This window comes from Haliotis cracherodii, unplaced genomic scaffold, assembly GCF_022045235.1.
Source record: "Haliotis cracherodii isolate W230 unplaced genomic scaffold, xgHalCrac1.p SCAF_5, whole genome shotgun sequence".
In the NCBI taxonomy this organism is placed as follows: Eukaryota; Metazoa; Mollusca; class Gastropoda; order Lepetellida; family Haliotidae; genus Haliotis; species Haliotis cracherodii.
The window spans coordinates 49,411,328-49,436,123 of NW_027266308.1; the positions used below are offsets into that span (position 1 = coordinate 49,411,328).

The following is a 24,796-nucleotide window of genomic DNA, read 5'->3' on the forward strand; positions in this document are numbered from 1 at the left end:
CTCGCGCGCGTGGTCGAAGGGTATTGTTTATCAGCGCCACCTTTATCATGCCATGTGATCGTTTTGTTAATTACACTGTATGTTACGGTTTCGCCGATCCTCAACTTTCAAAGCTTCCAATAAAATTTATGTGATCATTATCTTATCCTTATTCCGACTGAATCCACCTTATATTATTTCAGAAATGCGCCTATCGGACAGGCCTATCGGAAATTCGAACTTGAACAGCAACGCCAAATATACATTCCGGCGCAGTGGTCAGTGGTGAGTACCAGGCTGGCCGCATGGCGCTCTGGATGGTTTGTGCATTATGTATATCATGACAAGTTCAGTCCGTCGTGTTATTTAATGTCACACTTGGCAATATTTAAGCCATTTGAAGACAGCCTGATAGTTGTTATGAGCAACAATCCATGCACATTTGTGGACCAATTCTAACCTGAAATTCCCCAGTTTAGTAGCATAAGAGCCCTATCCTCTCCTACAAAATAAGAGATATATGATAAGGACCTCTGTATCTGTTGCATTGTCTTGTTTACAGGTTTATGCATTCCATGATGATGACCAGGACCTACAAGTGACCCTAGTTCAGGTGAGTTACAACAATTCATACTCAATGAAAATGAACCATGTCACCTAATATGAGCTAATGCTTTTACTTTATGTTTAGGGCTTATCAGGGACAATTAGTTAATTATTTAATCTTGGTCATGAGGCCATTAGTGGTGACATTATGACAACAGCAACCTACATGACATGTACAGGCTCCTAATATTGGATGAGCAATGAAGCCCAGTTGCTGATTCTTTGAGTGGATAGTCTGAACTAGGCATTTCATTTATCCACAGAAAAAATGTCATTTATATATAATGTTCATTTTTCAACTGAATTAGTTTGACGTTGACATTATGTTGCAGGGGTTACTCCATGAGGAATCAGCACAGGAACGTCATGAGGTTAGTAAAGCAGAAACAGAAACCCAGATAGCCCACCTGTACCTGTAAAGTTTGCATACTATTGTTACTGGGGACACATGTGGCCTATTCATCTATGGCGCCGCAATTCGCTGTACAGAGTTGCATCCCCTGGGCACACCAGAAACCTATGATTGTGGGTTCGACTCCTGGTTTGCCCCGGTTCTAGGTTTGTCAGCACCATACCAGTGCTCGTGGGTTTCACCGAAGTGGTAAACGTCTGAGACCTGCATCACTTAGGGGTTTCCTCCCACATTAAACTGACACGCCACGATATACATGTAACTGTAATACTCTTAAAAGCGGTGTTAAACTCACTAACTTCTTTATGACCGAATACTTAATCTTGCCATAGACTTAAAATGTCAGAAGTTTATAAAGCTATTTTGACCCAATATTCAGCAGTTTTCTTTTTGCATGTATCTGCATATACTTAACGTGAAGTGAAGTGTGTTAATTGTTTGAGAAGTTCAACTGACTAGTGAGTAACATATTATGGAAGCATACACCCATATGATATGTTTCTTTTATTAGAATCTACCCGTCATGGAATGCCAGGATCTTCCAGTAAGTACTTTGTCAGATTTGATACTACTTTAACCTCATTTTACAGTGTATATTAAACATTGTGTGTACACATGGTTTGTTATTCTTAATTATACTAAAATATTACTACATGTATGTAACTGAAAGTTATTATGATCCACATGATCAAATAAGCTATTTTGAATACCTATGATAAGAGAAGTATGCAATTTATGTAATTTTATGTACCTACTAGGGTATTTTTACGAAAAACTACTATTGTCAGGTGATTCATTACAAAGGAAGAGTACCACAAAAGAGTAGAAAGGTAATTAAACTTTAATCATTTCATGAACAACATACCGGTATATTAAATGAATTACAATATTAGCTTGAAAAGTAATGTTATTGCTGTGATGGTAAGGCTCAGTGACTGCATGTCTTGAATATGTCTTGCAGACTTGAATATGAATACAATGTTGTTTTTGGTAATAGTTAATTTTTTGTAAGAGTGGTGTTTAAGTAACAATGATATCATTCATATGCATAAGGTATTTAATACTTTCTTTATCAGATTCCACATTCAAGTTCAAGGTTTAGAAGCATGAGGAAAACAGGATCTGAAAAGGTAAGTTAGGAAAGCTTTCCATATATGGATTGGATATATATGGACGACTTAGTTTTGAATTAATGCTGTTTTCAAACATTCCTTTAACACTTAACCATTTGAATAAATGGTTTCACACAAATAAATGCTCTCACTGCAATGTTCCTCAATCCATCTGTCTGTTATAAAACTTCCGTTTGTCATCTTCTCTGAACTAAGTGCCAGGTCATATAAAAGGAATATTAATGTCAAATACATGTCAGGCAGACTGATCAAGCACCTGATTGTTTCTTTTGGTGTGGACTACATTTAAGTACCAAAATTCTATAAAAAGGGCCCATTTTAGGATCATTTTATGACCTTTTATGCTTCTAATTAATCTGACCTATTATTTTCAGGCATCTAAGATTGTGCAAACTGAGAAAATGGTAAGTTAATATATATATATAACTGAATTATAGTTAATTGACTAAACCCTAATATTTTAAAAATGGTAGATAGTTCCTGATATATGTAAACCAATAGTTTGATTCTCTTTCAGGTTGAGACACTTGCAAAGAAGGCGGCACATAAAAAGGTGAGCAGATTGTAGAAATAATGGGCAGTAACTGACACGTTCATATGCTAGTGTATACATGTATGTGGATTTTCATGGGCCATGGACACTGTTGCTGTGCATGCCTATAACTGAAATTGATGCCTGACCCTGATTATGATCCTTGGCAACATTACTATCCACATGGGTTTCATTCAGATGAGAGCTAATGATTCACTGTCTTATCAATATGATAATCACCACATTTCCTATAGCAAGATCAGTATTGTGAAAAACTGGAAATTAACACAGGAAAAGATACAGGCACTGTGTTAATACAATGTGGATGGTATTTGTGTATCTTTCTTCCCTTATTTGGCTTATTTGTCATACAGCATCTGGTATAAGATATGAATTATCAGTATCCAGTTCAAACAATCTGATATGCACTTGCTTTAAATTGTTAAAATATAAATTGAAAACATCAAAATAGAATATACAGAAATGACTGAATCCTCTTTGTCCACTTAGTACCATGCTTTAATGTAAACACACATAACACTGATTTTGTCCATAGATGTCCCCCTGCAAATTCAATGTTGGCATGATTGTGGAGGCATTGAGGAGGATGGCTTTTGGTATGTAATTACTGTTTGCATTGTTGAAGGAAATTTCATATATTGAATTGTTTTCATCACGTTTCACACAAGTATTTTTTTATGATTATGTTCAGATTGCAACGATTTGCTGAGATACTGATGGATCATGATCTTCCTTATGTATCAATATTTATTATTTTATATCAATTAATTGCTTTAACTCTCCTGACTGAAAATCAATTGTCTGTCCCCCTTTTTCATACTAGGCATTTCATCTGAACTGTTTAGCTCTTTGAAACAGAAACTTTGCTTGAAGGATCACACTTTTTGTGACTCTTGAAATTGCTCACATAAATGCATTGCGGCAGTAGTGAAAATGACATTTGTGTTCATTACGGAACCATTTCTGCAGTTTATGCTGAATAACATAATGTCCTTTCTGTCTGATCATTCCCATCTGTTACCCAGCTACAACCTATGCCAAGTAACTCCAGTTTTCATCTCTTTTGAAACCTCTGGGTTTTAAGCTGACATTTTATGTGATGACATGCAGATTAACACATGTTAGTAGCATCTGAGTAGTATGATTCTTATAATTTGATGTTCTTTTTGAAGTCCAGCTCATGGTTACAGTTACTGACAAGAACTTGTTATTGTATTATCAAAATTAGGGAGACATGTGATAGAAGTTAAATGTTTTCTGACAGGAAGTGCATAGTGGTTTGAGTTAGGTGGTTTGACTTATTGTTTTTAGAAGAACTTCTATACACTTTGTATTCCAGTAGTGTTGTGTTTTCCATCTGTTAATAATAGATTCTGGGAAAATGTCAGTGGGGCAAAAGTTATTTACAGAACAGTGAAAATGGAAATTCATGTTATCCTTCATATTCTGCCTCAATCATGATTTATTTTTATCTTTAGAAAACAAATACAGGTATAAAGCCAAAATATTATCGGTCCAAAAGGAGAACGTGAACCTACATTGGACTGTCAACAACTTAGACGAGTGGCTAATAACATACAAGATTAGGTTAGAGGTAAGCAGAATACAAAGATAGAGCATAAACATAATCAGTTATAAAAGTTTTCACACAGATTCTAACATGATTAATGATTTTCTTACCATCAATAATTTCTCATAGCTTTTTATCTGAATTTTTATATTTATCTTCGGAGTTCATCACTATTTACATATTTGTATTGTCTAAAACTTTTCAAAACTTTTCACTGTGACTTTTTTAAGCCTTCAAGAATTGGTAAACATGTAACAAGAATTAATGAACAGGTTACAAGAATTAATATATAATTATATATCTGATTTAGTTAAAGAAAGGTGACGAAGTAGAGGCCCCATGGCTGGTGCACAGAGCAGATAGGTACCCTGGTCATGTGGAGCGCATTGATGGAGGTAACTCTAAGAATATTTAAATAGTTTATACCCCTTCAATTGTACGTATGCTAAGTGACCTTGAACTTTAAATATGCTATGATTCAAATTTATTAAGTCTTACATTGTCGATCCCTGGCCTCGTCATACCTAAAGACGTTAAAAGATGGTACTTGTTGTTACCCTGTCTCGCGTTCTGCATTAGGGAGCTAAAACAGGGACTGGTCAGCTTGGAGTCTTGTACTGTGTACTGAGTAGGGTATTCATGTTAAACTGCGGAATGGTATTTTAGTGGGCTAGAATCAGTCCAGACTAGTACAAGCAGCAACACACACACACACACACGCATGCACGTCGCTATATATGTGCAATAATCTTGGACGCCACGTTAAACCCAATTTCAACTCACCTCACCTCTCTTACATTGTTCATGTGGCTCAGGCATGTGGAATGTGTTTATTACTGAAATGAAAAGCATTTTAATGTTTTTTTCATATCTTTTCAGAATATGTGCACATAGGTTTCAATGACCAGACGAAAAAAAATGCATTTCAAGTATGTTGAGAAGAAAACGTAAGTAAAGCAGACTATTTACATTCATAATACATCTTATGCCGTAGGCTCTATTGTAAACTCTAAGCTGCATATAGGCTGCAATTTATCTGATGCTATATTAGACAATATGGATCCACTCATCCATACAGCTATTTTCTTCTGTGATAGGACCCATCGCTGGAAACATCGCCTCACCCATGAGACATAGTGCAAAGTCGCCCAAGGGCATGTCTTGTAATATAGCATGTGAATAAATATTTTTTTGAAAGATCTCACGAAATTAGTTTTATTTTTTGTGCTTGTAATCATGTGAACTAAAAATGTTTGTTTTTGGGAAAAAGGTCATTTAAAGCAACTCCAGATTAAACTATCCAATGATTGAACCAATGATTGAACCTTATTTCTCCTGAATTTAAACAATCCTGCTAAATATTATTGCAGAAAAAAAATCTGCCAGAAATTTCTGTAGAAAAAAAAAAATTCTGCCAGAAATTTCTGTAGAAAAAAAAAATACTGCCAGAAATTTCTGTAGAAAAAAAAAATACTGCCAGAAATTTCTGCAGAAAAAAAAATTCTGCCAGAAATTTCTGCAGTAATGCATTTTCTGAGCCAATGTTTGAGCTTGTAAACATGTGTACACACCGGGACACACATTATTTGGATTCGTCTCCTCGAGATCTTTCCAATGATATAAAACATGTTTTTGTAGCTCGCTTCCTTCTGTGTGGTCAAGTTCGGACTCCTGGCCATTCCTAAGTTGTCCCGCCCTGCCTTTATTGATAAACATTCTTTATTTTGGATTAATTATGAATCAGACCTGGCTATTCGAAAGTATTTCATATCATTTCAGAGGTGTGCTGTTCTACTAGGACAATCATGTGTGCATGTATGGCTGCAGCATTGAACTCCTTGAACATCCTCGCTATTCACCAGATTTGGCTCTTTCAGATTTCCACATCTTCCAAAACTTGAAGGAAGAAATGTCTGGCAAGCGTTATGCAAAATGCGATGACGTCATTTCTGATCTGGATGATTTGTTAACCACCATGAGGAAGCCTTCCACACTAAAGGGATCCATTCACTCCATCACCGTTGGCAGAATAGCGTGGGCCTCGGAGGTTTGTTTGGCTTTTTAAAAAATAATTAGCAACCAATTTTATCAACGCAGTCCACCAAAGTTAACCTAAGAGCATTTTAGCAACCCTCCGGACAACAGCGTTGTCAATTTCTGAAATATTTCGATTGTCTCCCTGACACATGATAAGCTTTGCTGTGGGTAAATCTCCATTAGCATGAATTACTTGCTGTGATTCCATGACAAAATAAAACTGACACATCTGAATCGAGGAGAAAGTCATATATGGAATATTCGAGAAGTATTCGAAAACATTGTTATTGTCACTTTGGTGTCCCTTTTATTTATTTCAACATTCTTATATAATGCCCTACTCATGAAAATGCAAGGCATACTCATGGTCCAATCTCTCACACAACATTTGTTTGAGTTGTAGTCAGTAATATACCATGGTGGCTTGTTCATAATCGAGTGTAGACCAAAGTCCCCCGGCCTGACAACCCGATCCAGTAGATCGCCCCTTATGATACACACAGCACGACACATACACACAGAACATTGGTTCAAACCGTCGGCGATATTCATTCATCTGATTACAAGGAAAGTGTTGACAGTTAAGGCTGACTCATCATCATCAACACATATCATATATGTTAGTGTGTCCCTGTTGTCCTAGTACTGACTGCACTGTTGATTCATTGTCAAAATATAGCGACAAAACCCTTTCCATATTCATCCCTGTCAAAGTGAAAGAAATCCCTGTCAAAACAGAGTCGATTGTACGATTCAGACTATATCATGAGCATATGTTTATGAATCATTATCAAATAGTAATGATACCAGGTGTTCGCGAAGAGGAGCGTATCCTGCTACAAGGATTGCGCCAGTCACAAACACATACAAAGGCAAGTCAAAATAGGAAATTACATCTGACATCATTTTTGTCACTGTTGCGTGAAATATTATTGTTAACTACATTACCTGATAATATTTCTGAGATTGAATTAATACCTAGGTAGAGGGTAGGAGTAGTTTCTGATGATCATGTGCCTCGTTGATGTAGTGCTAATGTGAACTGTGCTTTTTCAATGCGTTTACTACAACAAACACATTGTGGAGGAATATATCATTTAATCACAACACGTCTTCCCAAAGTGGTCTATAATACAAATTTCTCGTCACTCTGAGAACATTTTTCTGTAGAAACTAACTTCTTGTTACAACGGTAATTATCTCCAAAAAAGTCAGTCACAATAAAATACTGATATCTACTAATAAATCGGCCGAATTTTATCAATCAAATACACCAATCCATTATATTTTAGCAGTCGAACACAACATGGAGTAGTTGTCTGGTTGTGTAGTAATCATGCGTTGCTTTCTTATTACATCCGGGTTAGAATATGTCCCCACCAAGGTGGCCCTGTGCGCGTGCATTGGTTTGTATCAAAGTTCATACGTGAAGAACCTGGCAGAAATGTAAGTCGCGGCACTGGTAATTTTCGCATAAAAAATAATAGCAGAAAAGACTCGTTAAGTTTCTTGATGTATGCACTTGTTGCTGACACCTTCAGTGAGTGAGTTGAATTTAACTCCTCCTATTTCAGTTATATCAAGGCTGTCATACGACGTTTACCACTTTGATAAAGCCTGCGACCACAGGGATTGAGCTGGCACACCAGTACGTACTTTAATAAGGTTATGGCACCTGTGCCCCTGACACTGTCAGAAAAAAACACGAACATACATGGGACATCTTTTTCCAATGCCAGAACATCAGTCACACATGCAAACAACTATCCACCATGGTTGAGGGAAGGGAGTATCATGATCTCTAGATGTATGTGCGAAGGTCCAGGTCATGTCCCTGTTGAAAGGGATAGAAAAGTTTGTACAGTGTTCTACTTACATATGTTCCAAGTAGCTGTACATCCAAATAGCAGGTAACAGGCAAACAACCACACGAATGACTTCCCTAGCACCTGGTGTGTAGATCCAGGTCCGCTGTACGCAGCCATGTTTGCTTCAACCAGGAAGTTCATTTCACGTAAACAGGTAAGTGATCACCCGACTGCACAAATACCATCCTTTGTTAATCCTTTGTGTTGATTGAAAAAACATTTCAAAGGCTCGCATGTCTAGTGAACGCTTTATATTACAACTGCAGTTGCTTCACTATGTAAAAAATAGGGAATATCTTGTTTTGAGGTGGAAATACAACAAAAGACACCAATGTCTGGTAATGAAAGTAAGTGACTTTTGTGGCAAGACTATTTCCAAGAAAGCTCCCAGACACAAGATTGTGACAGTCATGAAGCATGTGACTTCGGAAAGCAACTATTATTCATCAGATAAAGGAAGATAATATATATATATATATATATATATTAATTCTGCCAATAATTGACTACTGGTAAGGTAGAATGAGTGATTGAGTGAGTGAGTATGGTTTTACGCCGCTTTTAGTAACATTCCAGCAATATCACGTCAAGAGACACCAAAAATGGGCTTCACACATTGTACCCATGTCGGGAATCGAACCCGGGTCTTCGGCGTGAAGGTAGAATGAGACAAAGAACAATAAACAAGCACTAGCTATTATGAGTGAATGAGTATGGTTTAACGCCTTTTTTAGCAATATTCCAGCAATATCACGGCGGGGGACACCAGCAATGGGCTTAGCTGTTATGAGAACTGATATAGTTGCTGTACGTCAGCAGCAGGGTAGTCACAGTCTATATTCAATGAAGACAATAGTTCAAGTTGTTTAGGAACTTGTCATTAGCCCTTGTTCTACTTTGTTCTAAGATACTTTTGTTTGTCTCTGATGCACAATGAAAACATATTTGTGAATAATTCACACAGTTTATCCTTTTCATTGACACCCATTGGTGTAATCTATATGTTAAATGATGCAGCAAATGCCTGTACAGTGATATCGTATTGTCAACATCCTGCTGCCTGCGTTCGGACGCACTCGTGTGTGTCCATGGTGAAGCGTGTTTTTTCCTGTGTTTGTGTCCTGTATTTAAACATAACAAATGTTCATATATGGTCACAAAATTCACGGAAGTTATATCCCTTTCTTCAAATGAAAATATACCAGCTGCGTTGTACGTTTAAGGACATTTATTACAATCCATTTCTAGGTTATCAATACTCACATGTGTTGATATGTTTGCCGTGGTAACGCACGTTTTCCTGAAACCTGTTCCCGTTTAAGTGAAATAGATAGTCATGTTAATGGTCGATTGTTAACAGTATTTCATTTTATCACAGCCCTCAAATTAAAGACCTACTGTGCAAACCACAGAAGATTAAATCCCTTAAAACATGTATCAATGGAAATCATGACAACAAAGAACAGATTAAAAGTAACAACGATTTAGAACCTCGGTATCATTTTATTAATTTCATTTGAAAATTAACAACTTGGCAGGTTTCTGGAAACACAATGGCCACTATGTTATTAATCTGATCCTTAGATATTGGTCCATTGTACCTGAAAAACACGGAAACATGTGGTACAAGTCACATGAGGGAATTTTTAGAACCTCGGTATCATTTTATTAATTTCATTTGAAAATTAACAACTTGGCAGGTTTCTGGAAACACAATGGCCACTATGTTATTAATCTGATCCTTAGATATTGGTCCATTGTACCTGAAAAACACGGAAACATGTGGTACAAGTCACATGAGGGAATTTTTAGAACCTCGGTATCATTTTATTAATTTCATTTGAAAATTAACAACTTGGCAGGTTTCTGGAAACACAATGGCCACTATGTTATTAATCTGATCCTTAGATATTGGTCCATTGTACCTGAAAAACACGGAAACATGTGGTACAAGTCACATGAGGGAATTTTTCTACTTTGCCAATCCATGGAGAAATTCCGATTCATATGTATAAGCAACCAGATCAGCAAGAAGGGGGGCACAACTGGACGGCATATTATGATTAAGGAACACCCTCAAAGTGTTCTGGCCAACGATTTATCAGTAGAAGGAGGCTGCTAGCCTCTGGGACTAACGTCATGCCACGTTTATAGCTTTACAATGTTGCTATTGTGACGTCATAATTGTAGTTCATGCCTTTGCAATATACGAGGGGCGTTCAATAAGTTTTGCAACTTCAATATATGACCAAGTCTCAAAATAATTGCGGATTTCTATAAAAGTGGTATTAAAAGCTTAAAGGACAAATGGAATAAGTGTATTAAGGTGAATGGAGATTATATTGAAAAATAAAAGTGCAACTTGGTCTTATTTTGAAGTTGCAAAACTTATTGAACGCCCCTCGTAAGATTACGAACAGGTGGATATTATGTCGTCAGGAAATAACCGTTTCAAAAAGAAACCTTCATTTAAACAGTTATCTAATTTCGAACTTTCACCAAAGATAGCACAGATTATTTTATATAAATTTATCTTTAACGCAATTATTCAAATCATAATCATAAACATTTTGTTTAGGTGCGGTCAACCAGGATGCAGAACATTATTATCTGTGTTTCCTTTTAACCCTAGACAAAAACGATGTTATGGCAACAAGGGGTTAACATTATTTAACCACAAAAGTATGGAGATATAATGTACTGGATAAACAAATATCACAAGTGCATGTCTTAAATATTACAACCAGAAGTAGAATTTAAGAGGACCAGTATATCGTACGGTATGATCAGTATGACCCTTCACACAAATGCCATTTCTTACACAAATTGTGTGAGTGGCGGATGTCACCGGTAGAGCAGGGCGTGGTTACCCTTTTCGCGAACACCTGGTGTCATCATTCATTTTCAGTGATCCATTCATATAATTTCCACTCCTATTTTGCTTTTTACGCCATGGAATCTATTAAATGGATGTTGTATGATAAATCTCATAGATAGAGCATAGATGCAGCCTAAAATGCTGCATCTGGGAGTTCAGATGTGTATCTCTGCGCAACTAGGTCCCACTAGTATTGGGAATAATTAGCTCTTCCTACCCGACATTTTTGGAGTTTTACTATTCTAAAATGGATGTCTGATGTACTTGTATTTATTTCACCTAGTTGCCGCAACCCTCACTCGTCTGTTTGTTCTACCTGAGGGACCAAAAGGTTAATTCGTGCATTTGCCATTATGACACATGGCAATGTCGGACATTAAGGACCTCGTAAATTCTAAACGTATTTGTGAATTACACACATATATTTACGACTCTATTGATGATAATGGCGTTGGTAACCTATTTGGGATTTTCATTGCATTTCGAACGGATTTACACACATAACCATAATTCAACCAAGTTGATGAACTTGTATTGTAGAAATATTTTATCCATACGGCATGCGATAACTTTTCAATAGCTACATGTCTACATGTTTACACGCTATACAGCTTTTCCATTGGACGAGAGGTCGGTCACATGACCGCGAAATTGTCGTTCACCCTTTAATCTTAATCTCGGCATTTCGGAACTATTGTATTCCGCGATACAGCTGGTTGTTGTATGGCTGTCAGTGTAAACATGAAGTCACTCATACTAAATATACTCTTCAAAACAAGAAACTTGACACTGACTATAAAATATAATATAATGCGATTGTTTCAAAATAGGACACAGAAACCATAATTGAAACACTGTTTGAAGATCAATGTACACAATGTTCAAAACATTAATCGTGTTACCGAGACAGACACACGTACACGATACAGTTAATGTCACAGGGGTACAGAAAATGTCAGTATCGGTTGTGCCCACCACGTGCATCAATCACCGCTTGACACCGGCGACCCATAGATGCAATCAAGTTGTCAATAACACGCTGTTGGATGTGCTGCCATTCATGCTGAAGTGCATCAAGAAGCGCCGGAAGTGTTTGGGGCGGTGGATTCCTTCTGCGAACGCGTCGATCCAACTCGTCCCACAGATGCTCAATCGGGGACAAATCTGGTGACCGGGCTGGCCAAGGTAATGTCTGGATGTTGTTGTGCTGTAAGAAGTCCTGACAAACACGTGCAATATGCGGTCGAGCATTGTCCTGCTGGAACTGTCCGCCATGAACGTTGACGTGAGGAAGAACGTAAGGCTGTAGGATCAAGTCTCTGTAACGCACACCTGTCAATGCACCTGCCACACGCACGAGAGGCATCCTACCACCGTGATGAATTCCGGCCCATACCATGACACTCCCGCCGCCAAATGGGACAACCTGCTGCACACAGTTGGGGGCCTAACGTTCACCCCGACGTCTGTAGACACGTGAGCGCCTATCAGCACGTGTGGTTAGGAAACGGGACTCGTCAGTAAACAGTACATTTTTCCATCTTGCACGTGCCCATCTAACCCTCTGTTGGCACCAAAGCAGACGGTCCGCCAGATGACGTGGGGTCAATATATGACGTCGAACAGGTCTTCGTGCAAAAAGTCCAGCCTCCCTCAGTCTGTTGCGTACCGTTTGATCTGATATTCTGCCTACCCCAGGGATCTGTGTGGTTGTAGACGTGGCTGTGATAGTGCGGTCTCGGAGGTGTCGCAGCCGGATGTATCGATCTTGTGCTTGGGTTGTCACCCTTGGTCTTCCTGACTTTGGTCTGTCGTCAACTCTGTTGGTGTTGTTGTATCGGGTCCACAGTGCGGAGATTGTCTGTCTGGATACACCAATGTGCCTGGCCACTTCTTGCTGAGTTGCTCCAGCTTGTAATCTCAATGGCGTTGTTCCGTTGAGCTGCATTCAGTCTTGGCATTCTGTCACCGCCTCTACTGCCGTTATAAGGAGTGTATGAACAGCCGTTGATGTGAATTTTTATACCCATTCAGCATGGGGACCTGCATGCCTAAATGCAGGATCCTGTGCTGCACGTTTTTTACAGGCGGTTGCGTTTGGATGAAGCTGAAAGATTTATCCCCAAACGTTACGTTTATGTGCTTTGCATTTGTTTTCGCGAATTATAGATACATCATCTTTCTGTTTGACTTATTTGGTTCTCATTTAATGTAATTATTTTAGATATTTGTCAAAAAGTGGTTTGACATCTATGTCAAGTTTCTTTTTTTGAAGAGTATATAATTGTGTATAGATCAAGGTCTACGTCATTTGAGGTAAAAATAGTGATATAAAAAAGTATAAGAATAATTGACTTTCACTTTGTGTGAGTATGAACCTTCATAGTGTGAGGGCCAAACTGTGTGAACGTGGGAGCTTGCGAAGTCAATTCTTAAGCAAGTATATATCATTCAATTCATAACCGACAGAAACTCATGCAATTAATTCATTTTATTAAATACACATCCCTACAGATGTTTAAATATCTCAAAACTTAGTTTGATCATTTTTTTCACAAAACTTTGCATGAACGGACCATATAATCAACTGCAAGGAAATTATGATTGAAATGAAATTCAAATATATAAATATGATAGTTCTTCTATATTTTAAATTTGAACTTTTCATTCCACACACACTGTTCCTTTGTGATACTCTATATATTTCCTTCCTCCGTCTCGTTTAACTAGGTTTGTTCAACATTATTAACAAGACCCCATGATCAGTCGACTTTAACAATTATTTAAATGACAGAAATTGCTGGTATCCTAACCGACGTGGTTATAGGTACCATCGTGCGTGTTTTCCATTTGCCCTGTACTTGCAACGTCGTAGTGCCCGTCCTCCAAACACGCGTAAGGCCTACTGATGAGACTGTACGATTCTACTTTTCTGGCATTTTTCCCCTGCAATGTAACGTCATAATGTCCCTTGTCTGTACCTATGTGGTCGTACACACTAGTATGAATACAACCCTTTCGTGCCGAGACGAGCTTGCCGAGAACGTTGTACTTCTCCTCCCCAGAGTCTTCTGACTGGAGACAACTGTGTTCACCTTTCTGCTCGCCGTCAGAATGAATTGTGCTGTACCCTCCTATAGCCCCACCACCCCTGTCCCCTGCATGCTGCACAGACTCTGTCGTGTCGTAGTCTCCTCCGTACTTAAGATGTTTTCCAGATCCGGAGATGTGACTGTAGGAGTGTCCACGTGTCCTCAGACTCTTCTGTTTAGTCTTTAGCGACAGGACGTCATAATCTTCTGGTGTCTCCGCTGATGATGTTGTAAGCCTCGGTTCATGTTTGTCTATGACACAGTATTCTGAATTTTCAGGCTTAATTTCAATATCTACACCGTTAGTCGTCCTTCCCGTCGCTGAGTGGTAGTTCACTCGTTCATCCCCATCTTGACACTTAAAACACAGCATTCTCTGTCTGAAATATAAATCCCAGATGTTAATGTATTGGTATTTACATATATTATTCATATGGTTCATGATAAAGTTAATTCAAATCCACATGAATCACACGTATAATACTGATTTCAACTACAGCATTGTTAACGTCATGTTTTATAACTTCACACGTTTACGTTTTAAAGTCACGTGGACTCTGCAAGTTTTAATATCTTCTTTTGCCAAATACTGTGTTCGGGAATTTTCGAAACTTTAAGTTTAACTTTATGCACGGACAGTTTGTTGTAAGCATGTTATATAGTGTAGCTTTACCAGCATGTACAACACAAGAAGATGTATGACAAAAGACAAATATTTAATTCCATGTCTTTGTATGTAACAGATGATTGCTTATCCTCAACACACAGTTATAAGCCCGCATCGAGGGCCTGCTCAAACAATGTCACGATGCATTGCATAATGATATACACTTGTTTAATATTCAAGAACATCTAACCTTCTCATGAGGACCAGAACAAGGATGGCTGTCCCAATGAAGACACACCCAATGCTAATTCCAACGTACATTCCTATACAGAGAAAAGGTTATTAAAGTACATAATTTCATGATGATATGCCAGTGTGATCATAATTACATAACATAACATACTAGTTACCTAGGCGAAGGCATATACTTTTACTGTTCTTTTACAATAGTGAAGTATAAGGAAGATAATTTATGGATGTCAACATCTTTATTATAAGGAACACAACGTTTCGGAGTATATATGCTTACTCCTTCACCCGATGTAGGAGTACAAAGCAAATACTCCAAAACGTTGTGGTCCTCATAATAAAGAAACTAACATCCATAAATTCTCTTCCTTATGTGTATCACTTCTAAATGCCTTTCAAAGACGTAATAGTGAAGCAAACGCCAAATCCCTGGCAAAGCACACATAATCCTCGCCTTTTGCGTGTGTTAGTCATTTTGATAACGCAAACGTTTCTATGTGAACTGATATACTCATGTTAAAAGCTCTATTTCACCGCCACTGAATTTTACTTCAAACTTAACACTGGGGCATTTGTGTTTTAAGATACGCACCATTTCCACTTACACCTGTGATTCCAATGTTTTCCGTCAGTCCTTTCATATAAAATAAAAAATATATCATTCATGACATGAACCCGCCATTTATCCCATTTGAAGATACATATCTTGAGAAGTAGATGAGTAATTATCCTAATATTTGACAAACACATGCACTAGGAATGGTGACTAAAAATTACCATGTTCATTCCATTGTTAACATTAGCTTTCTGAACATGAAGCAGTAGGCGTTTACTTTGTTCGCGTTTTGAGTTTTCTCACATGCAAGAAGCTTGGCTGTCCCTTAGTATTGATAAACGGCACTCTTACCAACTTTACACATGTATCTTTGAGGCAGGGAGCACGATAGCCACTCGAATCTCGTGATATTAGATAACGGATCTTTAATAACCGCTAGACATGTTGGCAGGGCGCTGGAGGATTTAGTTCCTTCTTTATGTGCGCCACTGACCACATCGCTCCCTTAAAGAAAACACACATGAAACATGGAAATAAATACATTTACAACAATACTGGTACTGATATAGTTACCCGTTAAAGTCCGGGGTCTTCAGCAACCAATGATGCCTTAAGAGGCGACTATGCGTGTAGTAAGAGGCGACTAACGAGATCGGGTGGTCAGACTCGCTGACTTGGTTGATGCATGTCATCGTATCCCAATTTTGTAAATCGATGCACATGATGTCAAACTCTGGATTGTCTGGTCCAGATTCGATTACTTAAGGACCGCCGTCATATAGCTGGAATTATCTGAGTGTGGCAACAAACAACAAACAAAGAAACTGATATAGTTCTACTGCACTTAACTATACACTGTAGAAGTATCAATATCATTCGCCCAATTTCTACTGTAAACAAAACGTCCGATGAAACGGAATCATGTTATCTTGTGAAATAAAATATAATTTCATCACACACAAGATAGATCAACTACAATTCTTGTAGAGATATACACAGAGAGAAACACAGAGAGAGATACACACTGAGAGAGACAGAGAGGGGTGGGGTGGTAAGGCCTTAATGAAGCCAATATTTTGCCGTATGAAGACTTGCCATTTAGCCATGTTATTGACGTCGCCATACGCAACCCAATCCAAAAGTCCGAGGGATCCGTCAGTAGACCTTTGAGTTTTGGACAATTTGTAGTTAATTTGAGTAGATTGCAGCTGCCATTCGACTCTGTCCATTGTAGAGTGTTATGTTTTACATCAAAACCGCATCCGTAGGCCGGAGTCCCATCTACAAAAACATGAAATCGTATACCAACAACTACCTAAACGCCACCAAGGATAAATGATAAACATATTAGTGGTTTGTTATGAACATTTTAGGATATTTAAATGTATAATGGTGTTGCTATGGTCACTTACTTGTGAAAGAGCATACAAATTTTTTCGATTCTGCACATGCAGTTGTCGTTATGTAAATGTGTCCTGCATAGTTTTTATAAACATATGCACATTTTCCGGTCGTTTTAGGGATGAACGGCGTTTCTCCTGAAAGAGAACCAACATCGTCAAGTCGAATTATTCTTTTCATAGACAACTTGAAGCTATCTTAAAGCAACTTAATTTTGCCATCTAAAATCTCTAGTCAAGACAATCAGATAGCTTGTTAGATAACGGTGTTAGTATCTACACCAAATGAGTGAGTGAGTGAGTTTGATTTTACGCCGCTTTTAGCAATATTCCAGCAATATCACGGCGAGGGACACCAGAAATGGGCTTCACACATTGTACCCATGTCGGGAATCGAACCCGTGTCTTCAGCGTGACGAGCGAGCGCTTTAACCACCAGGCTACCCGACCGCTCATCTACACCAAAACGTAGCATTCATCGTAAAACAGAAGTTGTATATCCAAGGAACTATCTCCCTTGTCTAGAAAAGTAGATGCCTATAAATTTCACAAAGCCTACATGAGAAGCATTATTTAGTTATACTTGTTTTAAGTCTTTTTTTACGTTTTGCGTGTGTCAGTGAATGTTACTCAGCCTAAACTGCATATTATTCGTTTATTCTCATTAGTTTGCTACCATTCACGTCCGTCTGTTCCTTGTTATAACAACTGTTGTCAGCTGATGTTATGACATACCCAGGACATAAACGGACATTCCATCCATGTTGCCACACCTTTCATCCAAGTTACCAGCACACTGGGCCTCGGCACCACGTATATTCGATGCATCTTCGGGGACGTCTTGAAGACAGTAGCATGTGTTGTCCTGGCAATAAACAAATAAAATACTTTGGGTTCGGTCTACCCATGCCTGTATGCAATTAGCCGAAGGCAAACCTAGAATCGCACCAATGATTCTTCTCTTGGGATGTTTTTTTATCGAAAATATAGTGTCGTCTTGTATGTTCGTCTCTCTTCCTTCACAGAGAAGTGTTCAAAAACCACACTCAATCTCAAATCTTCCCTTCCTTTCCAACTTGATTGAGCAGGTTGTATCTGGACTGCAAAAAACACAAACATCAGAACAGGCTTGGAAATACCCTGTTATCAGCTTACAAGACAGGTCACAGAACAGAAACAACCTTGCTTCGTGTGCCAAACGACCCACTTCATGCTGCTGATTCCAAGGGAGCGTCGGTTCATGTCCTCTTGCATCAATCAGCAGCATTTGACACAACAGACCACAAAACTCTTCTCAGAACGCTGAAGCCAGAGATGATTGTTTCTGGTGCGGTCCTATCATGGTCCACATCATATCTCACAGGACGCCAGCAGTCAGTGATTATTGATGAGTAAGATCAGATAGAAACGAACTGAAATTCGGAGTACACAGGGACCAGCCCAATACTTTTCACAGTGTACAGCCTACCAGTTGACAGCCCAATACTTCTCACCATGTACAGCCTACCAGTTGACAGCCCAATACTTCTCACCATGTACACCCTACCAGTTGACAGCCCAATACTTCTCACCATGTACACCCTACCAGTTGACAGCCCAATACTTCCACCATGTACACCCTAACAGCTGACAGCCCAATACTTCTCACCATGTACACCCTACCAGTTGACAGCCCAATACTTCTCACCATGTACACCCTACCAGTTGACAGCCCAATACTTCTCACCATGTACACCCTACCAGTTGACAGCCCAATACTTCCACCATGTACACCCTACCAGTTGACAGCCCAATACTTCCACCATGTAACACCCTACCAGTTGACAGCCCAATACTTCTCACCATGTAACACCCTACCAGTTGACAGCCCAATACTTCTCACCATGTACACCCTACCAGTTGACAGCCCAATACTTTTCACAGTGTACACCCTACCAGTTGACAGCCCAATACTTCTCACCATGTACACCCTACCAGTTGACAGCCCAATACTTCCACCATGTAACACCCTACCAGTTGACAGCCCAATACTTTTCACAGTGTACACCCTACCAGTTGACAGCCCAATACTTTTCAATATGTACACCCTACCAGTTGACAGCCCAATACTTCCACCATGTAACACCCTACCAGTTGACAGCCCAATACTTCTCACCATGTACACCCTACCAGTTGACAGCCCAATACTTTTCACAGTGTACACCCTACCAGTTGACAGCCCAATACTTCTCACCATGTACACCTTACCAGTTGACAGCCCAATACTTTTCAATATGTACACCCTACCAGTTGACAGCCCAATACTTCTCACCATGTACACCCTACCAGTTGACAGCCCAATACTTTTCACCATGTACACCCTACCAGTTGACAGCCCAATACTTCTCACCATGTAACACCCTACCAGTTGACAGCCCAATACTTCTCACCATGTACACCCTACCAGTTGACAGCCCAATACTTCTCACCATGTACACCCTACCAGTTGACAGCCCAATACTTTTCACAGTGTACACCCTACCAGTTGACAGCCCAATACTTCTCACCATGTACACCCTACCAGTTGACAGCCCAATACTTTTCAATATGTACACCCTACCAGTTGACAGCCCAATACTTTTCACCATGTACACCCTACCAGTTGACAGCCCAATACTTTTCACAGTGTACACCCTACCAGTTGACAGCCCAATACTTCTCACCATGTACACCCTACCAGTTGACAGCCCAATACTTTTCACAGTGTACACCCTACCAGTTGACAGCCCAATACTTCTCACCATGTACACCCTACCAGTTGACAGCCCAATACTTTTCACAGTGTACACCCTACCAGTTGACAGCCCAATACTTCTCACCATGTACACCCTACCAGTTGACAGCCCAATACTTTTCAATATGTACACCCTACCAGTTGACAGCCCAATACTTTTCACCATGTACACCCTACCAGTTGACAGCCCAATACTTTTCACCATGTACACCCTACCAGTTGACAGCCCAATACTTCTCACCATGTACACCCTACCAGTTGACAGCCCAATACTTCTCACCATGTACACCCTACCAGTTGACAGCCCAATACTTTTCACAGTGTACACCCTACCAGTTGACAGCCCAATACTTCTCACTATGTACACCCTACCAGTTGACAGCCCAATACTTTTCACAGTGTACACCCTACCAGTTGACAGCCCAATACTTCTCACCATGTACACCCTACCAGTTGACAGCCCAATACTTTTCACAGTGTACACCCTACCAGTTGACAGCCCAATACTTCTCACCATGTACACCCTACCAGTTGACAGCCCAATACTTTTCACAGTGTACACCCTACCAGTTGACAGCCCAATACTTCTCACCATGTACACCCTACCAGTTGACAGCCCAATACTTTTCAATATGTACACCCTACCAGTTGACAGCCCAATACTTTTCACCATGTACACCCTACCAGTTGACAGCCCAATACTTCTCACCATGTACACCCTACCAGTTGACAGCCCAATACTTTTCACAGTGTACACCCTACCAGTTGACAGCCCAATACTTCTCACTATGTACACCCTACCAGTTGACAGCCCAATACTTTTCACAGTGTACACCCTACCAGTTGACAGCCCAATACTTCTCACCATGTACACCCTACCAGTTGACAGCCCAATACTTTTCACAGTGTACAGCCTACCAGTTGACAGCCCAATACTTCTCACCATGTACACCCTACCAGTTGACAGCCCAATACTTTTCACCATGTACACCCTACCAGTTGACAGCCCAATACTTCTCACCATGTACACCCTACCAGTTGACAGCCCAATACTTCTCACCATGTACACCCTACCAGTTGACAGCCCAATACTTCTCACCATGTACACCCTACCAGTTGACAGCCCAATACTTCTCACCATGTACACCCTACCAGTTGACAGCCCAATACTTCTCACCATGTACACCCTACCAGTTGACAGCCCAATACTTCTCACCATGTACACCCTACCAGTTGACAGCCCAATACTTCTCACCATGTACACCCTACCAGTTGACAGCCCAATACTTCTCACCATGTACACCCTACCAGTTGACAGCCCAATACTTCTCACCATGTACACCCTACCAGTTGACAGCCCAATACTTCTCACCATGTAACACCCTACCAGTTGACAGCCCAATACTTCTCACCATGTACAGCCTACCAGTTGACAGCCCAATACTTCCACCATGTAACACCCTACCAGTTGACAGCCCAATACTTCTCACCATGTACACCCTAACAGTTGACAGCCCAATACTTCTCACCATGTACACCCTAACAGTTGACAGCCCAATACTTCCACCATGTAACACCCTACCAGTTGACAGCCCAATACTTCTCACCATGTACACCCTAACAGTTGACAGCCCAATACTTTTCACCATGTACACCCTACCAGTTGCAAGAATTGCAAGATCTCACTATTTTAGTTTTCATCTGTATGCTGATGATACACAGCTCTATCTCGGATTCAAACCATTGTCACCATCATTCCAGAGAATCACAGCCTACATTAACACCCAACGTTGGTCGACTTCCCAATATATGGGTTGGGGACAGTATCGTTCAACCAAGCAGTCTCGCAAGAAATCTCGGCGTGATCATTAATTCATTATTCAGTTTGAGAAACTATCTGAATAATATTCAGTTTGAGAAACTATGTGAATAATATATGCAAAAATGCATACGATCAGACAAATCTGTAGATGTGTGGACAAGGCTCTGTCAAATGCTTTGGCCGTGCATTTGTCACTACAAGGTTAGGCATAGGATTCAGCAAAAGCATCTGTACAAGCTACAGCGTGTGCTAAATACATGTACATGTGGCTCATTATACGATGTCTAATGCACGGCCACATAACACCTATCCTCAAAGGACTGCACTGGCTACCTATGAGGCAGAGAATCATGGTCAATCAGCTGGTATGTGTCTACAAATCACTCCATGGTCAGGCTCCTGCGTACCTACAAGAACTTACAAGGTTTTACCAATCAGATTCCACCTCTCATATCACTTGCAGCGCCCAGTCAAAACGTTCTGATCGATAATCAAGATCTCTCTTTTAATAACATAGGTCTAACCTCGCGAAGTGCTTAGAACCTTGATCACTTGAGCACCTCAATAAGAAACATGAAAGGGTATGACGGTAGACGCGCTTTGCTATTCCTGCAGTCGACGGAAATCTGCTCGTTGAAATCTATGTTGTTTACGAACCGGATGCCTATTTCGTAACGCATTCATTGGACTGTGCATAGACTCGTTAGTCCAGCCAAAACGTAACTCTGGAATTCCAGCCAAGTTTGGCAAGGGTGGAAACTGGACTTTCATAGTCAGTTAACTCCCTTGTCTTGGGAAGATTATGGATGTCATGAAATGATATAAACATATTTATTTCCACAAAGTGGAGGGATTGGTAAACAAGCAAATTTTGCTTATCTGAATGCCTCTCCCAATAGGACTGAGCGTTCCTGAGCAGGGAGTATCTGGATAAGATGCGCTATACATTTACAATGTATTATTATTTATTTGTTTCGTTGTTTGTTATTCATACTTTCAATATTTCAAATGCATACATACACTAAGGCCAAACACCGAGTAGTCCTCCTTGCAGTGAAGATTGCACCGGAACACTGAGTTGTCAACAAAAGTCCCATTCTCTGTGGGTACAGCTGGTAGCTGTCTGTAGCCAGCGTACTGATACAGCATCGTGTTGTCAACTGGAAATACAGGTGCAAAATACATGCTTGGGTAATTAAACGTACTTAACAGAAGTGTCACTCTGTAGTAATATAACATCTAAAGATCCATGTTTGCCTTATATATTCCACGACACCAAGTTTTTTTACAGACTAGTATATAACGGTCTTAAGGACTGCTACTTGCGTACCTAATTGTAAATGACACCAATAAATAAGCATGTTCAGTAGCGTGTGTAAAATCGGATTTTCCTGTATTAGGGCGATGAATAATACCGCTGTAGGTGTATACTCACATATAACTGTTTGGTGGGCATCCTAGAAGTTGGTGAGTAAATATGAAAACACAACTAAATTGATAGCATTTTGCATTTTGGCGACGTTTCGATGTAGACTCTTATCGAGCTTGACAACGTCACTCCAGGTTGATAACGATGTAAGAATCTTCATCACAACATCGCTAAATGCATTAAACCAGAAGTTGTTATCCATAAAGTTGTTTCTTATATATTCAAATTTATTGGAAGAAAGAAGGAAATACGTACTTGTCCATTTCCATGTTCCATACGTCATAGCTCCGATCCAGTAATAGGCTGAACGATTTAGCTGATCAGCTGCGTCTTGAGGAATGTCTTCAGATTGCAATAAATCGCCTTGGAAATCTTCGCGACATCTATACCGAGATTCCCACCAGTTTGTTTTAGCGTTGATGATATGGAGTGTCCCGGGTGTTTGTACTGCAGTAAAAGCGAAAAAGACCATATTCATAGGATACCTCGAAAAGACGATTCTTTAATATGTGGCTGTTCTGTCGTTATCTACTTATCCTAAGAAATTCAGCCTTGATCAATGAAAGTTACAAAACATTAACCATCCCTTATCATAAGAATTCCAGAGTCCACTGTAATATTATGAATCACCCTATCAAATAGTGACAATACCAGGTGTTTCCAAATAGGTATGCCCCATCGGTGGTACCCATCACAAACACACACAAAGGCAAGTCAAGTGATCACTTGTTCTTAAACTTCGATTTGGCAGTACTATTTCAGAGAAATATCAGAAGGTAATAACGCAGTTTATATGTCCTTTTGGTGAATGTTTTCCAACTGCATGAAACGCCACTAAGAGTTCTCAAAGTGTCATGCCAGATCGTTTCATCATTACTGATACAGGGCGTCTCGCGCAAATCCTCGATGTTAAGGTTCTCTACTCATGCATGTAAGTTCTCTTTCAGATAAAGTGTACAAATTCCAACCATATGTGTCATTACGTTAAAATCCATAAATAATGGAATAACTGGGGGACATAGAATGTATTCGTTAATTAATTTTTAGATAATTAACTATTTTATCGAGCTGCATGCATGTTATTGTAGAAACCACTACTGATAAACGAAATCATAATTTTAAACTATATAAATAATCACCTAATAAGCAATGTTAGTGGTACTATGCTGCACAGTCTTTTGTCCATTTTCAATACAGATCAAGACGTTTTAATCAGATTATTGTGTGAACCCGAAACATTGTGGATATGTGGAGTAATCATTTACTGTAAGATTGATTCACATTATAAAATTCAGTAGGCAAACATCGTGATGTTTGAACGACTTGAATACAAAACTTGCCAGACCTAACAATGCCCTTAGCATGGTGCCCCTTGTAAAATTGTGAAGTAAAAGTACGAAAACCGTCAACTTACCTATCTGTTCACCATCAACGTGCATCAGCTGTATACAACACACAAAAACCCATATCATAAGCATTATGTCGGCAACTCAGTCTGTCCTTTCATCTTCTGTGCACACCATGTTGACCCCACCAAGGAAGTGAAATGGCGTGGAACGGATATCAGTACACAGATAACAGCGGAGGTACTTACTGGATTGAATGCTAAAGTCGGGGGCCTTGTCATACAATGCGATCGTTTGTGTTTACAAGTACTTCTAGCATGATGATTTAAAGAATGAAATGCTCGCTTGGGAGTAAATTGTCCGTTTTAAATCTAATATATTCTATCCAAATGCTCGTTTGGGATATCATCGTCTTTTTAAAAAAAAACATTATTTAAATGTTCATTTCTTTTTATAATCAATCTTATTTTCAATCAGTATCGCAGC

At 39.4% G+C, this 24,796-nt stretch overlaps 2 protein-coding genes, 1 long non-coding RNA gene and 1 pseudogene across 7 annotated transcripts in view; 2 read left to right on the forward strand and 2 right to left on the reverse strand.

Moving 5' to 3' along the window:
• Nucleotides 1–8,299, reverse strand: part of LOC139443141 (uncharacterized) — a 31,051-nt gene extending 22,752 nt beyond the window's left edge. For all 5 annotated transcript variants that reach the window (XM_071224091.1, XM_071224092.1, XM_071224090.1 and 2 more), the window contains exon 1: nt 8,167–8,299. In XM_071224091.1, the coding sequence (XP_071080192.1) occupies nt 8,167–8,299 (133 nt within the window). The remainder of the gene's footprint in view (nt 1–8,166) is intronic.
• LOC139442177 (uncharacterized) lies at nt 500–6,318 on the forward strand (annotated as a pseudogene).
• LOC139443142 (uncharacterized) lies at nt 4,241–5,172 on the forward strand. Its single transcript, XR_011651719.1, has 3 exons — nt 4,241–4,277; nt 4,564–4,648; nt 5,133–5,172. It is a non-coding gene; the product is annotated as an uncharacterized lncRNA (long non-coding RNA).
• A 5,220-nt stretch (nt 8,300–13,519) lies between the features above and the next one.
• On the reverse strand, nt 13,520–24,488 carry LOC139443195 (uncharacterized). The gene is made up of 10 exons (XM_071224156.1): nt 24,379–24,488; nt 23,220–23,411; nt 22,556–22,695; nt 17,676–17,805; nt 16,953–17,078; nt 16,636–16,821; nt 15,892–16,044; nt 15,577–15,618; nt 14,986–15,058; nt 13,520–14,508 (listed from the first exon to the last, which is right to left on the reverse strand). Exons 1-10 carry the CDS (start codon nt 24,440–24,442, stop codon nt 13,845–13,847), a joined length of 1,770 nt encoding a protein of 589 aa, XP_071080257.1. The 5' UTR covers nt 24,443–24,488; the 3' UTR covers nt 13,520–13,844.
• Nucleotides 24,489–24,796: the final 308 nt, after the last annotated feature.